Below are 13,672 nucleotides of genomic sequence, written 5' to 3' on the forward strand. Positions count from 1 at the left end.
AGAAAAAGAATATATATTCTTGATTTGGTGAACAAATGTATTGAGGTGGTTGGACTGAATTTTTTTTTAATTTGTTGGGAAGAGAGGGCTGATTTATATTATTGTAAATGCAGAAATTACTATCAAATTCGGTAAAGAAAATTGTGATTAATTTCAATATTAATATTCCAATTATGTTTATATATATACTGTGAAACGAAAAGAGAAAAAATAACATGATCACTTTGCTTGCAGTTATATGAATGTTATTTATTGTTATAAAGTTTTAACTGTAAAGAACATAACCGTTGGTTCATTTTTATATATTTGTTATAATTTACGATTCACTTTATGACCCAAGAAACTCACCAACCTCAACTAAAAGATGACTATATAATGCAATTATAATTTTTTTCTCTTTAAAAAGAATATCAATAAGAGTTTTTAACAAAATATCATACTCTATCCTAATGCAATTCTTCAATTACATAACGTTTTAACTGTTAAATGTAATAATAAAATATATATATATATATATATATATTGATAATATGTTACTATTCAATATTTTCAAAAATATAAACTATTTAAAAATAATAATTTAGGCAATGCCACTTTTATTTTTTGCTCATGATGAAATTCTCAATTCACTATTTTTTTTTTCTATCTCAGAGGAAACTTAATACTAATTAAAGCACAAGATAATTGATTTTAGAAAGTTTCAAAAAAATGCATCGAAATCGATTTTTTTGTCCATCCTTAAAAATGAAATAAATAAAAAAATTATTGTCCAACTTTTAATCATCACATCACTACAATAAAATTAACAAATGAAGAAGTAGAAAAGAGAAGACGCCATAAAACACTTGATTTGGTATCCCACAGCCATGTGTGACCCAATCCCAATTTTGTAAGGTGTAAAAGAGATTGACATGGGAGAAAAATGGATAGAATAATTGAAAAAGTATTACAAAAATCATGAAAGTAGATTATAAAACCTATATTTTAGTTTCTTTGTTTTATAAAGAAAATAATCATTTTAATTTTTTATATTTGAAAATAGTCATTTTAGTCTTAAAATTTGACAAACTAAAATATTTTGTTGTCTCTTACTTTGAAAGACCAAAAAATAAATTCAGTGAAATTTACAAATTAAGATTAAGAACAAAATTAAGTCTTAAAATTATTATATACTCCACAATTTATTTGGAAAACAGCTCTTTTGTAATAAATAGGAAAATGGGATACTAAATTCAAATAAAATCATTAAAAAAAATAACAATCTAGTATGAAGATGAATAATAATAATAATGAGTAAATTATATGTATAAAAAAATTAGAGACACTTAAAAGAAGTTACATGAAAAAAAAGAAAGACACTAACTTCTTTAGTGTGTGCAGTGTGGTAAAGAGGAGGGCCTTCTTCGCTCGCAAAACAAAATCACAATGGCGTCACCAGCGGCGGCAAGGTCGCCGGTATCCGCCGGCGCATCCCCGATGCAACGCCTCTCCACCTTCAAGAGTCCCTCCGCCGGCGCTGCGAGCGTCACCACCCCGACGTCCTCGGCCCTCGATTCTCTCGCCTTGGATCCCATCTTCTCCGCCTTCCTCTCCCCGTCCTTCTCCTCCACCTCCTTCTCCTCCGCCGCCCTCTCCTCTGGATCCCCGGCCTCCACCGCCGAGAAGCTCCACCACGCGATCCGCCTCCTCGAGAACCAGCTCCGCTCGGAGGTCCTCTCGCGGCACCACGATCTCCTCTCGCAGCTCTCCTCCCTCCACCACGCCGACCACGCTCTCTCCACTCTCCGATCCTCGCTCTCCTCGCTCCAGTCCTCCGTCCGCCGCCTCCGTTCCGAGCTCTCCGACCCGCACCGCGCCGTCACCGCCAAAACCACTCAGCTCTCCAACCTCCACCTTACCACAGAGCTCCTGCAGCATTCGATCCGCGCCCTCCGCCTCTCCAAGAAGCTTCGCGATCTCATGGCCGCTGACCCCGAAAAACTCGATCTCGCCAAGGCAGCGCAGCTGCACTACGAAATCTTAAGCCTGTGCGACGAGTACGACCTTGGTGGCATCGACGCCGTCGACGAAGAGATTGTTTGGGTTAGGGAGACCGGAGATTTGGTTCGGAGCGAGGCGATGAAGGTTCTGGAACGCGGAATGGAAGGGTTGAACCAGGCCGAGGTTGGAACAGGGTTGCAGGTTTTCTACAATCTCGGAGAATTGAAGGTCACTGTGGAGCAGGTGGTGAATAAGTACAAGGGTTTGGGTGCTAAGAGTGTGAGTGTGGCGTTGGATATGAAGGCTGTTACGGGTGGAAGTGGATACGGTCCCGGTGGGATTAGAAGTTCTGGAACGCCCCACATTGGAGGAGGAGCTAAGGCTAGAGAGGCTCTGTGGCACAGGTTGGGGAGTTGCATGGATCAGTTGCATTCTATTGCTGTTGCTGTGTGGCATTTGCAGAGGGTGCTCTCCAAGAAACGGGATCCATTTAGCCATGTTTTGTTGCTTGATGAGGTCATTCAGGTGAGGCTCACTGGTTATTGTTTTTGTAGTATCAGAAGGAAATTATGTTGTTGCTTGGATTCATATATGCCTATCTGTATCCATAACACTGACACTTGAAAGGATTGTTTGTCCCCAAAGTTTGATACGTAGATGATGGATACTATTTTGTGATAATGTTGGGGCTTCCTTGGTATAATCAATTTACCAATATAATATAGTTGTCTAACAAAAACCCTTGGCTTACACAATATGGTGAGCCAAATCTTGGTGTTGGAATTGTTGAAGCTTGGAACTTCTAGAAATTGTGAGCTCAAACAGATTGCTTTACGTTCAGTTTTTTACACATCTGATTTGATCAGTATTGTATTTGGAAACAATTATTGTGTGTGCTTCTCTGGCTAAAAGCAGCGGATTATGTTAGAAGTTTGAATCAAGTCAATAATTGTTAATTTCTGAAGAAACTGACATGGCAAGACCTCTGAATGTATTGCACTAATTTAAGCCAATAACTTTATACTTCATTCTTCTTGTTTTTCAATTAATAATTTGCTGTGAAATACAAATCGTTGCCAGTCTTCCAAATCTTTCCTGTTTTGTGGTCTTCTATTCTCCTGTGATGCTGTAAAGTCATGGTTAACAGATGCGAGGGGGTGACCATACTGTATTACTACTACCTATATAAGTGAAGAGGAGGAAGTAAATAGAGCAAGCTTGATTGCTTGTTGTTTTGCATTTCTGTACAATTATGTAAATATGCTTCCAGCTTTATGCAACATTATATTGTCCGAGACCTTCTATCTTCAAATGAACTGTATAGGATGCAAGATAGAGAAATGATAAAATAGCATGCATGCGCATTCTCTTCTGATGCATTAACCCACTAAATGGGTATGGATTGCATTGAATTGTATGAGATGAGATTTACTAGCAATAAGGTGATCAATATTTTAGATGCACAAAGAAGATGATTTGATTTTTTTGATGAGGTATTTTGTCTAAGGTTTGAAACTTTTTTCTATCTCATACCATGTGAAAATAAACAGATTTAATGGACTTCCTAGTTCCTGGGCTTCAGTCTTAATTATTTATTATACTTCACAGTATTCAGTCTTCATTGTTCACACTTCCTAATTTGTATTGGATATTTTTCTAATTTTCTAATGGTGCCTGCTGCTGCATAGGAAGGTGATCCCATGCTAACAGAACGAGTTTGGGAGGCCATTGCAAAGGCTTTTGCCAACCAAATGAAGTCTGCTTTCACTGCATCAAGTTTTGTTAAAGAGATTTTTACAATGGGATATCCAAAGCTTTATTCCATGATAGAGAATCTACTTGAAAGAATTTCACATGACACAGATGTCAAAGGAGTATTACCAGCTATCAATTCGTCTGGGAAAGAGCAGATAATTTCAGCCATTGAAATATTCCAGAATGCATTTTTGGCTCATTGCTTGGGTCGCCTTTCAGATCTAGTGAATTCTGTATTTCCAATGTCTAGCCGTGGTAGTGTACCCTCCAAGGAACAAATATCAAGGATTATAACACGCATTCAGGAAGAGATAGAAGCTGTTCAGGTGGATGCACGTTTAACTCTTCTTGTTTTGCGCGAAATTGGCAAGGTTTTAATTCTTCTTGCAGAACGGGCTGAATACCAGGTAAACATATGACATTATAGTATCAAAGGTGTTCTATGCTGTTCATTAGATTTTTAAGCACTACATTAATTGGCTAAGAAAAGAATTTGATGCTATCTAGCTCATGGGTTTTTAGGAAGGCTACCAAGTTAGCTGTAATATAACTTTTACATTTTTGGAATAAAGATATTTTTACAAGGAAAGAACGGGTAGACAGAAGAAGGAAAATCAGTTTGGCTGCATGCATCTATTATATTAATATTAATGAATTGTGACTGCATCCATATATTATATTCCTATTAATATTATTGAAAAACAATAGTTTGTTCTGTCATTTAGGAGTTTATGTGTTGTATTATTGGTCTTGTACTGTATCATATTCACTTTGTACTGTTGTGGTTATCAGCAACCATTCAAGTACTTAACTTACATGTATTAAATAATTAACAATTTGGCTAGACGTATGCAATATTTTACTGATATTACTACCTGAGAGTGTTATCACTGGTCATGATATGATGAAACATAATGACTGATGATAGGTAGTAAACTACCTAAAAGTGCTGATGCTGTATGTTTCCTCTGGAGCTTAAAGGCTCCCCTCCCCTTTCACTGTGCGAGTCTTGCAATATTTACAATTCCAAGAGAAGGGATGAAGCCTATAATATAATAAACATAATTAATTTAGTTAATCATTTTCATTGTTATGGCAGATCTCCACTGGTCCTGAATCACGTCAAGTAAGTGGTCCTGCAACACCAGCACAGCTCAAGAACTTTACATTGTGTCAGCATCTTCAAGATGTTCATACACGAATATCATCTATGCTTAAAGGAATGCCTAGTATTGCTGCAGATGTGTTGTCAGCTTCATTAGGTGCAATATATGGTGTTGCCTGTGATTCTGTAACATCTTTATTCCAGGCAATGCTGGATCGTCTTGAGTCTTGCATATTGCAAATACATGATCATAACTTTGGAGTGCATGGAATGGATGCTGCTATGGACAACAATGCATCACCTTATATGGAGGAGCTCCAGAAGTGCATTCTTCACTTTCGCAGTGAGTTTCTATCAAGGTTGTTGCCTTCCAGAAATTCCGTAGGTCCTGGGACAGAAAACATATCCACCAGGCTTGTCCAGAGTATGGCTTCACGGGTTCTAGTATTCTTCATCCGACATGCTTCCCTTGTCAGACCACTTTCAGAATCAGGCAAGTTGAGGATGGCAAGGGATATGGCTGAATTGGAGTTAGCTGTGGGCCAAAATTTGTTCCCTGTTGAGCAACTTGGTGCACCATATCGAGCACTTAGAGCATTTCGTCCACTTATTTTCTTGGAAACATCCCATCTTGCATCATCTCCTCTTCTTCAAGATCTGCCACCTAATGTCATACTTCATCACCTGTATACCCGTGCTCCTGAAGAATTGCAGTCACCACTGCAAAGAAACAAACTAACACCATTGCAGTATTCGTTGTGGCTAGATTCTCAATGGGAGGATCAAATCTGGAAGGGCATCAAAGCAACACTTGATGATTATGCTACAAATGTGAGGAGCAGAGGGGATAAGGAGTTTAGCCCTGTTTATCCTCTCATGCTTCAATTGGGCTCCTCCTTGATTGAAAAGGATCAGACTTCCTCAAAGTCTTGATCCAGTAAATAATTTGTAGTCTAGCAAATTCAACCACATCAGCGACTTCCCATATTTGCTTCTTGAGTTGTTGAAAAAGGGTTTTGTTGCGGAAACACGATCAAGAGGCTGCTAGTTCTGCTAGCAAGCATGAGATACAAGCGTGTGTATTTTTTTTTCCCTTTCCTTTTTTCATTTCTATTCTTCTTCCCTCTTTCTTTCTTTTTATAAAATGGAATTACTGTTGTTGGTTAATCTCCATTTTCCTGATTAATTGTTGTTATATTCAATGTAGAGAAATATAGATTCTTGATGGAAGACAGAAACAAGTGCTGTAGTATACTCGTCGTGATTAATATGTGATAGATTATTTTATCATTCTTTATCTAGGTTTGCAAATCTCTCCACATATGGTGTAAACTATATGTTAAAGTATATGCTATTGTTTTTAATATAAACTAGAAGATCCTATCGAAGTATCGGTAACGTATGCTATGTTTTATAATAGTGAAGGCTAATTAAAGGGATGTAAAGCTTTTTTCAACCATATCCAATTAAATGGATTGGAGTTAAAATCCAAAAATATAGATTTGGATTTGAAATAAATCCATTTAAATGAATTTGGATAATTATAGATTGGATATGGCAATTTGGATTTTTTTCTACCCTTAATTATATTATAGGAAAGAAACGACATTTTTATTAAGAGTGATATCAATTCAATCACATGCCATTCACCTTACAACAGAAAGAGGATTTCTTTAATTATTATTAGGAATTCTCTTCTCACGATGGTAAAATAAATTAATTGAAGCCCGGTTCTTTCGTAAAAGAGTAAGCTGTGAAAGGCACAGAAATCGATATTGTTCCTAAACAGGCCCAGTTGAGCAAATGTCCAGGTGTGCGCCTATACTCCTACTTCTGTTCAAAAGCTTTTTTGAAACGGCATATAAAGACTTGAAAGCAAATAAAATCAAGTATGGTGGAACTAAGATCTTTTAAAGTAATCTACAAAATCCATTATCAACTTGGCTTTCCTTGTGCTACGTGCGAAGGACCTACATCCATATTCTCTACTGTGTCATTACTCTTGCGAGCATACAGTTGAGAAATCCAATTGCTCACTCCAAAGCCAGTATCCTTCAAGAAAGATAATTGAGGTATCCAACTCTTCAAATCAGTACCTGATATCTTGTCATTGTCATCCTGAGTTTCGCAGACAAATCCTACCTCTTCTCTAGTATTTCTATGACTCATGTCTGGTACAATAGAAGGCAGATTGAATAGATGAGATACTTGAGAAGGTGTCGATGAGTATAATGATCTAAGTTGCCTGCTTACATAGTCACTGCTGTTACTATACATATGAGGAACCCATTTGCCCACTGCAAAACCAGCATCCTTCAAGCTAGATAACTGAGGTATCCAACTCTTCAATTCTACTTCTGAACTCTTGTCCCTATCATTGCTAATGCTCCCTTGAGTTTCACTACTCGAAGGAAGCATAGATTTAAGAATATTCCATTTCCAGATAAATTCTTGCCTTTCTCCAATTTTACTGAGATTCACAGCAAGTGTAACAAAAGGTGGATTTAATAACTGTGTTGCTTCCCAATGAGTACTACTGGTGTATAAATGCCTAAACTTTCCGCGTATGTGTTCCCTATCATGGATAGTTTGCAGAAGTTCGGCATCACTTGGCCACCATTGTTCTAGGCCATGAGCTGCAAGAAATTCATGTTTTTCTTTGGAATCAACAAACCACTTTGCTCTAAGTTGCCGAGTTGTAGGATCCTTATTCTCCTCCATCATCTTTTCTCTTGTGCCATCATTCTTGTTGTAAACATTCAGATAAGAAACACATTTCACCACCCAAAAGCTAGCATCCTTCAAGCGAGAAAACTGCGGTATCCAACCCTTCAAACCTACACCAAAAGTATTGTCTCCATCATTGCTGACTTGGGTTTTTCCACTAGAAAGGGGCACAGATTTTAGTATATTCCAGACGTAATCAGTCGTTTCTCTAATGTTAATGTGAGTCGTGGCAAATGAAACAAAATGTGGATAAAGTAAAAGTATTAGTAGTGAAGGTGTAGCAATGTTCAAAGACGTAAGTTGCTTGCTCATGAGTTTGCAATTATGGATATCCTGCTCAAGTTCTGCATCACTTGACAACCATTGTTTCAGGCTATGCGCCTCAAGAAATTCCTGGTTTTTCTTCGAGACAACAAACAACTTCGCTACATTTTCTCCATCTGCAGGAACCATATTTTCATTGTCTGTGATCTCTCTGGTTCCATCAGTATAAAAGTAAAGACAACTGATATAGTCATTGCTGTTAATATACAAATGAGGAACCCTATTTCCAACACCAAAACCAGCATCCATCATACTTGATAACCGACGCTTAAATCGCTTCACACTTATACCATAAGTCTTGTGCCCATCATTGCTACCTTGAAGTTCATTACCTGATGCAAACATAGATTTAAGTCCATTCCAGACATATTCTGCCTTCTCTCCAATATATCCAATATTCATGGCTAGTGAAACAGAAGGTGGATTAAATAGATGTGCCTCCACATTAATCCCTTCTTTTGCTAGTTCCTTTCCCACCTGAAGACCAAATCCAGCCCCCAAGGAATGCCCTGCAATGCAAACATTCCTGCTTCCATGTTTATCAGAAACTGATAGCAGTGCCTCCAAAGTTTCTTTAAACCTGAAAGAGCCCTTCAAGCTTTCCCAAGCAGCAAAACGGATGTCATCTTCAATATCTCTTCGCCTGGTATGGCTTCTGAGTAATGTTCCTCTGAGTGCCAAAACAGCTTTAGGTGCACCATTTGGTCTAATTGGTATAAAGTCGGCCAATGCTGCAGATCTATCCCATTCAAATATTGCACCAAAAATAGATCCATCTCTTTTATCAATCAATTTGTGGGTGAGCTTGTACTTCAAGGGCATCCACCAACTTGGAGCAAGAGCATTTTCCTGTGTTCTGTTCTCCTGCCTATCAAGTTCAAGCATGTAAACTGCCTTTACAAGCCGAGCCATGGCCACACGTTTATAATCTGCATCCTTCCTGCACAGGACAAAATAATTATTAGCAACGTCCACGTACATAATATCTGTCTCTGTCCCTCAAAAATAAATCCTCTTTTTTTGTCTCTCATTTATGAACATTTGCTAAAAGATAAGGAGGACCAGGTGAAATACCTTTTATAAATGAGGGACCAGTATTAGATTTTATGTTTTAGAGACTAATATAAAACGTTCTCTTTTTTGGAGTAAATTCATATCACCTATTAGAAAACATGAGAACCCATTTGGAAAAGTTTGAAACTTTATACCCGTGTTGCAACCCATTGTGCTGACATCCTCAAAATGAATAAAAAAAAAAACCTTGGGACTTACAAAACAAGAAATGGCACATGCTTTTACTACCAAGGAGCAACAAAGTGTTGTCAAGGATTATAAAATGCATGAGTGAAAGACAAAACTAATCTGAGAACTGACCAGCAAGAATTGATAAGGTCTCTCCAAGTGAGGCTTCTGAAGTTGGGAGGGCCATCTGGGTTGCTATCAAGCTGACTTTCAGGTGGAAGCACCATCACAGTGTGCCAATGAGTCCAAATTGCTGTGTACAAGATGGTTCAGAGTGAAATCATATCAGTGTACTGCAACTTTATCTGTTTTTTCTATTCTTACGCGCTTTGCACTATTGCATGTATAGGGTAAAAGCTGATAAAAAAAAATATACGGTAAAAAGTCTACATTCATTTTTATATACGTTTTTTTTAAAAAGTACTTATATTTTTACAGTAAAATTATACACTTGACACCGTTATTTTAGCCTACTTTTTCTCTTTTTCTTAATAATTATAAAATTTTATTTATTTTAATAATTATATTTTCTTGAAAGCTTATTCTCAGAGTAGTTATGTGATTCTCAAAACTTCAAAACAAAATATTTTAACATTCCACTTTTGATACAAAGAACTAACTGATAAATATTTTAATAATAATATATTGTATTCAAATAATAATAAATAAATAAAACTTCAAAATAAAATAATAATATATAGTTATTAAAGGGTTATATGAATTAGTAGAAATTTCAAGATATGATTATCTACAATTTTTAAACGTTGTCTATTAGACTGACTTAACGGAAGCTTCTTTTCATTTTCCAATAAAGTTAGGATGGGACTTGGAAGCACTGCTTTGAATACCAGTATTTTCTTATTTGTCTCCATTTTCCAACTAGTTAATCCATATATAAAGTTTATTCTTGCGTTTTTTTATCCTTAATTTCAGTATTGAGATTAACTTAATTAAACACTTTTATTACTATTAATTTCTATTTTACCAATTATAGTCTATATCTTTTATTATTTAATTAATTTATATAAAAGATATAAGTATATTTTTAAAATTTATTATGAGTTTCGTAACTTTTATTTTCACTCTTAATCATAAGAAAAATAAATAAATTTTAGGTATATTGAGAAAAAAAATAATTGTATTAAATTTTATTAATCTCTTGACATTTTATTTGAAATAGGGAACATAAAATATAAAATCATGTATATGTCATATATGTCGTCTGATGTCAATGTCTAAAAAAATAAAACCAATCTTAAAGTTGATGAAAAAGTTAAGAGTTTTAAAATGGAACGACACATGTGAAGTAACATTTTCAACTGTCAAAATTGTTATATAATTCTCACTCGTCTTTCGAAAACATATCTTGGATGCAAACTCCTTGTCTACTTCTTAATATATAAAGTGGTTAGTGTCCCATTGATATAAAAGATCATCAAGCAAAAATTTATTTACTTCGTTAGCCAAGAGCATGAGGTCAGATACCAACTCCTCGAGAAGGTGGTCTTGGTGCTTGTCCACGACTAGGAGACTTTGGTCATACTTTCAAAGTCACTAGATCACATTCAAGTCTGATTGTCCTATATGCAAAGTCCTCTGAACACTGAAGTCGGTAGGATGAATGATCGCATTGTTGGTTCACTTGTCAGAATTTAACATTAAGTATGAACCAAGGGGGACCTATAAAATCACAATGTTTAGCAGACTTCGTGTCCGAGATATAAGGAGGACAACATGAGGAAGGAATGTGGGTACTATTTATATGTGGATGAATCATCCAATCAAAAAAAGATTGGCTCAGGAATAGTTTTGGAGGGATCCAGGGATCCCAGGATAAAATAGTCCATATGATTTGAATTCAAGACATCGAACAACCAAGACGAGTACTAGATGCTCATAATATGACAACTATTGGAAATTGGAAAAGGACATGGTAACACAACATATGAAGTGTCGAAGTGATTCACAACTCATAGTCGAACACATCAACAAACAATTCTATGTCAAAGATCCCCTTTTTGCTAAGATATTATCATCGAGTATCCCACACTCATCCATCGGGGAATCATCATATAATCTCACTTACAGATAAACGTTATGCTACTACCAGTTGAGGTCGGAGAACCTACCATTCACTACGACCTCACTAATCTTCAGCTTAACAATAAATGACTAAGGACTGAGTTAGACCTCGTGGAAAAAAAACATGATAGGGGAAAAATATGGGAGGAAGTTTGTAAACAAAGAACAACTCAACGTTACAACGAAAAAGCCAAGCCTAGATCATTCAAGGAAGGAGTATTGGTGTGGGAATGAGAAATAAGGCATGCAAAGACTCTAATGACGAAAAATGTGCACCAAACTCAAAGGGTCCTTTCTGAGTAAAAGAATATCTACATAATGGAGCTTATCGATTAAACAATTCGATGGAAGATACATCTCAAAAACATGGAACGCAAGTCATTTAAAATTGTATTGCTGTAAAAATATGTAATCAAGGTGTACTCTTTCCTATGGATGATTTTGTTCGAGGAGGTTTAAATGATGCGCCAACAATAATAAAGATTTGGTCTTAAAAAAACAAGTTCTTTTCTCATAACACATTACTCTTTAAAGCACTAGCACTTCTTAGCCAAGAAAGCTTTCACATAGGTGAATCCTTGCTGAGAATATAAAGTCAAAACTTCTTTGTCAAGAAAACTTTCATACAAATGAATCCCTATCAAGAACTAAAACAACCTACCAAATAAAACTTGATAGTTAAGGAAGCTTTCACGAAAGTGAATCCCTACCAAGAAGTCACCAATGACTAATTAATGCATGTCACCAACATCCAGAGTCTGCAATATTATTCTATCCAACAAGACCTCCCCGTAAGCGATAAATAAAATAATAATAAGAATAAATACATATTGATTATATGTTGAGATGATTCTAGATGAGACAACTATATACTAACACCTCGGTGGAAAAGCCTCCATAAAGATAGATATATAATCAAGAAGGTCACGAATGTTAACCCTACCTAACAAACTGAATGCAAAAATTAAAACTATATTTACAAGCATTTTCCAAAGAAATAAATGATTAAATGAAACAAAAATTCAAATATACATTCTCCAAATAAGAAAAGCTAAAAAGTTCTTATGATTCATTAAAGTTCGAAAAAGAATCTAAACACTAACTACTCATTTACAAAATAAAAAGTTAAAATAAAGGTGTAAGCCACAAAATTAATACGAACACAAAATAACAAAAACAAACCAATGTTATTATAAGTTAACCATGCCCTCCACTCAACCCAGGAGTTGCTGGCGAGTCCAAGTTCTCCGCCTCGTATGAAATCTCTTCAACAGGAATAAGTTCCTCATTGTAGAAATCTTTGTTGACATCAATTTGTTTTTTCATAAAGAGGGATCTTGTAAAAATAGGCCACCTGATGAAGAGCCTTATTAAAGTTGAGCTCATGTTGATATATTCTTGTGCGTCGCATAGATTCTTCTCTAACTTCTCTGAACAACCACCAATACTTAGAAAAAATTTTATGCATCAAGATTTAACCCACTTGCAATCATTTCTCACGTGAAGGTCGTTCCCAACCTGCTCCTCAGGAGATTCACTAAAACTAATGGAGCCCTCACCAACCAAGCTAATTAATTCCACACGCCCCAAAAATGTCTACCTATTCGAATCCTCATACTCATCCGACGAAGAAGAAGTGTCATAAGAGAAAGAAGACATTATTTACCTCAATGAAAAACGCTCAAATATCTCAAACAAAAATATAGTGAATGACAGTGATGTAAATAACCACAAAGTCCATGATTTATAAACATAAGGAGACACAGAGCAAATGAACCCTCACGACCTCCCAACTATCATATTGTTTCCCCTCTAACGACTATGATTTAACGACCTTTCACATCCTTGACATGCCCAATACCAATGCCTTCAGCATATTCTAGACTCTTCAAAGGATTTTTCCTCCTCGAGCCTGGGAGACAGTACACCACCCAAAGTCGATAGGGTTTTGATAAGGAAAACAAATATTTCTTCTCAAAAGTCTTTTCATAAACTCATTCGAGTTTCGGGGTAATCTACTATATAATGTTGAGATAACATTGATAGGCTGAGATATATCTCGACAACAATATTGGGACGACGATTCCCCAATAATAAGGACGCACAACATACTCCCGACACACTTAAATGTTATGCATCTCTTCAAATAATTAAATTTGATTAGCAATGATATTACACTTAAACATTCCTGAAACTGCAATTAAGGAGTATTTTGATTTTATTTTTTTTAAATCCATACAAGTATAAATCCGTAAAAATTAGTATGAATAAATAAATATCCTAAATAAAAAAAGGTTTATTCTAATTTAAATACCAATTCCTATATCTAAAAAGAACATTGACTTCAATGTCAGAATGTGAAGACGATATCAAGCGATTGAGACCAACATCGAAGCCAAAACTGAAACTTAGGAAAGTGAAGACCGAGGAATGTTTACGTGAAGTCATTACCCGAAC

The 13,672-nt window shown here is 35.9% G+C and overlaps 2 protein-coding genes across 2 annotated transcripts; one reads left to right on the forward strand and one right to left on the reverse strand.

Annotated features, from left to right (window-relative positions):
• The first annotated feature begins 1,295 nt into the window (after nucleotides 1–1,295).
• On the forward strand, nucleotides 1,296–6,137 carry LOC137823574 (Golgi transport complex protein-like protein). Its single transcript, XM_068628762.2, has 3 exons — nucleotides 1,296–2,505; nucleotides 3,669–4,142; nucleotides 4,835–6,137. The coding sequence occupies exons 1-3, from the start codon at nucleotides 1,426–1,428 to the stop codon at nucleotides 5,771–5,773; spliced, it is 2,493 nt and encodes an 830-aa protein (XP_068484863.1). The 5' UTR covers nucleotides 1,296–1,425; the 3' UTR covers nucleotides 5,774–6,137.
• Nucleotides 6,138–6,748: 611 nt separating this feature from the next.
• Nucleotides 6,749–9,410, reverse strand: LOC137826336 (uncharacterized). The gene is made up of 2 exons (XM_068632268.2): nucleotides 9,266–9,410; nucleotides 6,749–8,831 (listed from the first exon to the last, which is right to left on the reverse strand). Exons 1-2 carry the CDS (start codon nucleotides 9,358–9,360, stop codon nucleotides 6,776–6,778), a joined length of 2,151 nt encoding a protein of 716 aa, XP_068488369.1. The 5' UTR covers nucleotides 9,361–9,410; the 3' UTR covers nucleotides 6,749–6,775.
• Between the last annotated feature and the right edge of the window lie 4,262 nt (nucleotides 9,411–13,672).

This window comes from Phaseolus vulgaris, chromosome 8 (genome assembly GCF_051622355.1).
Source record: "Phaseolus vulgaris cultivar YP4 chromosome 8, ASM5162235v1, whole genome shotgun sequence".
NCBI classification, from domain to species: Eukaryota; Viridiplantae; Streptophyta; class Magnoliopsida; order Fabales; family Fabaceae; genus Phaseolus; species Phaseolus vulgaris.

What these genes read in the sequence shown, in the direction of transcription:
- LOC137823574 (XM_068628762.2), top strand. Translation starts at nt 1,426, where the DNA reads ATGGCGTCACCAGCGGCGGCAAGGTCGCCGGTATCCGCCGGCGCATCC. An exon ending in TGCTTGATGAGGTCATTCAG is followed by an intron (nt 2,506 to 3,668) that starts GTGAGGCTCACT and finishes GCTGCTGCATAG; the next exon opens with GAAGGTGATCCCATGCTAAC. An exon ending in CAGAACGGGCTGAATACCAG is followed by an intron (nt 4,143 to 4,834) that starts GTAAACATATGA and finishes TTGTTATGGCAG; the next exon opens with ATCTCCACTGGTCCTGAATC.
- LOC137826336 (XM_068632268.2), bottom strand. Translation starts at nt 9,360, where the DNA reads ATGGTGCTTCCACCTGAAAGTCAGCTTGATAGCAACCCAGATGGCCCT. An exon ending in GACCTTATCAATTCTTGCTG is followed by an intron (nt 8,832 to 9,265) that starts GTCAGTTCTCAG and finishes TGTCCTGTGCAG; the next exon opens with GAAGGATGCAGATTATAAAC.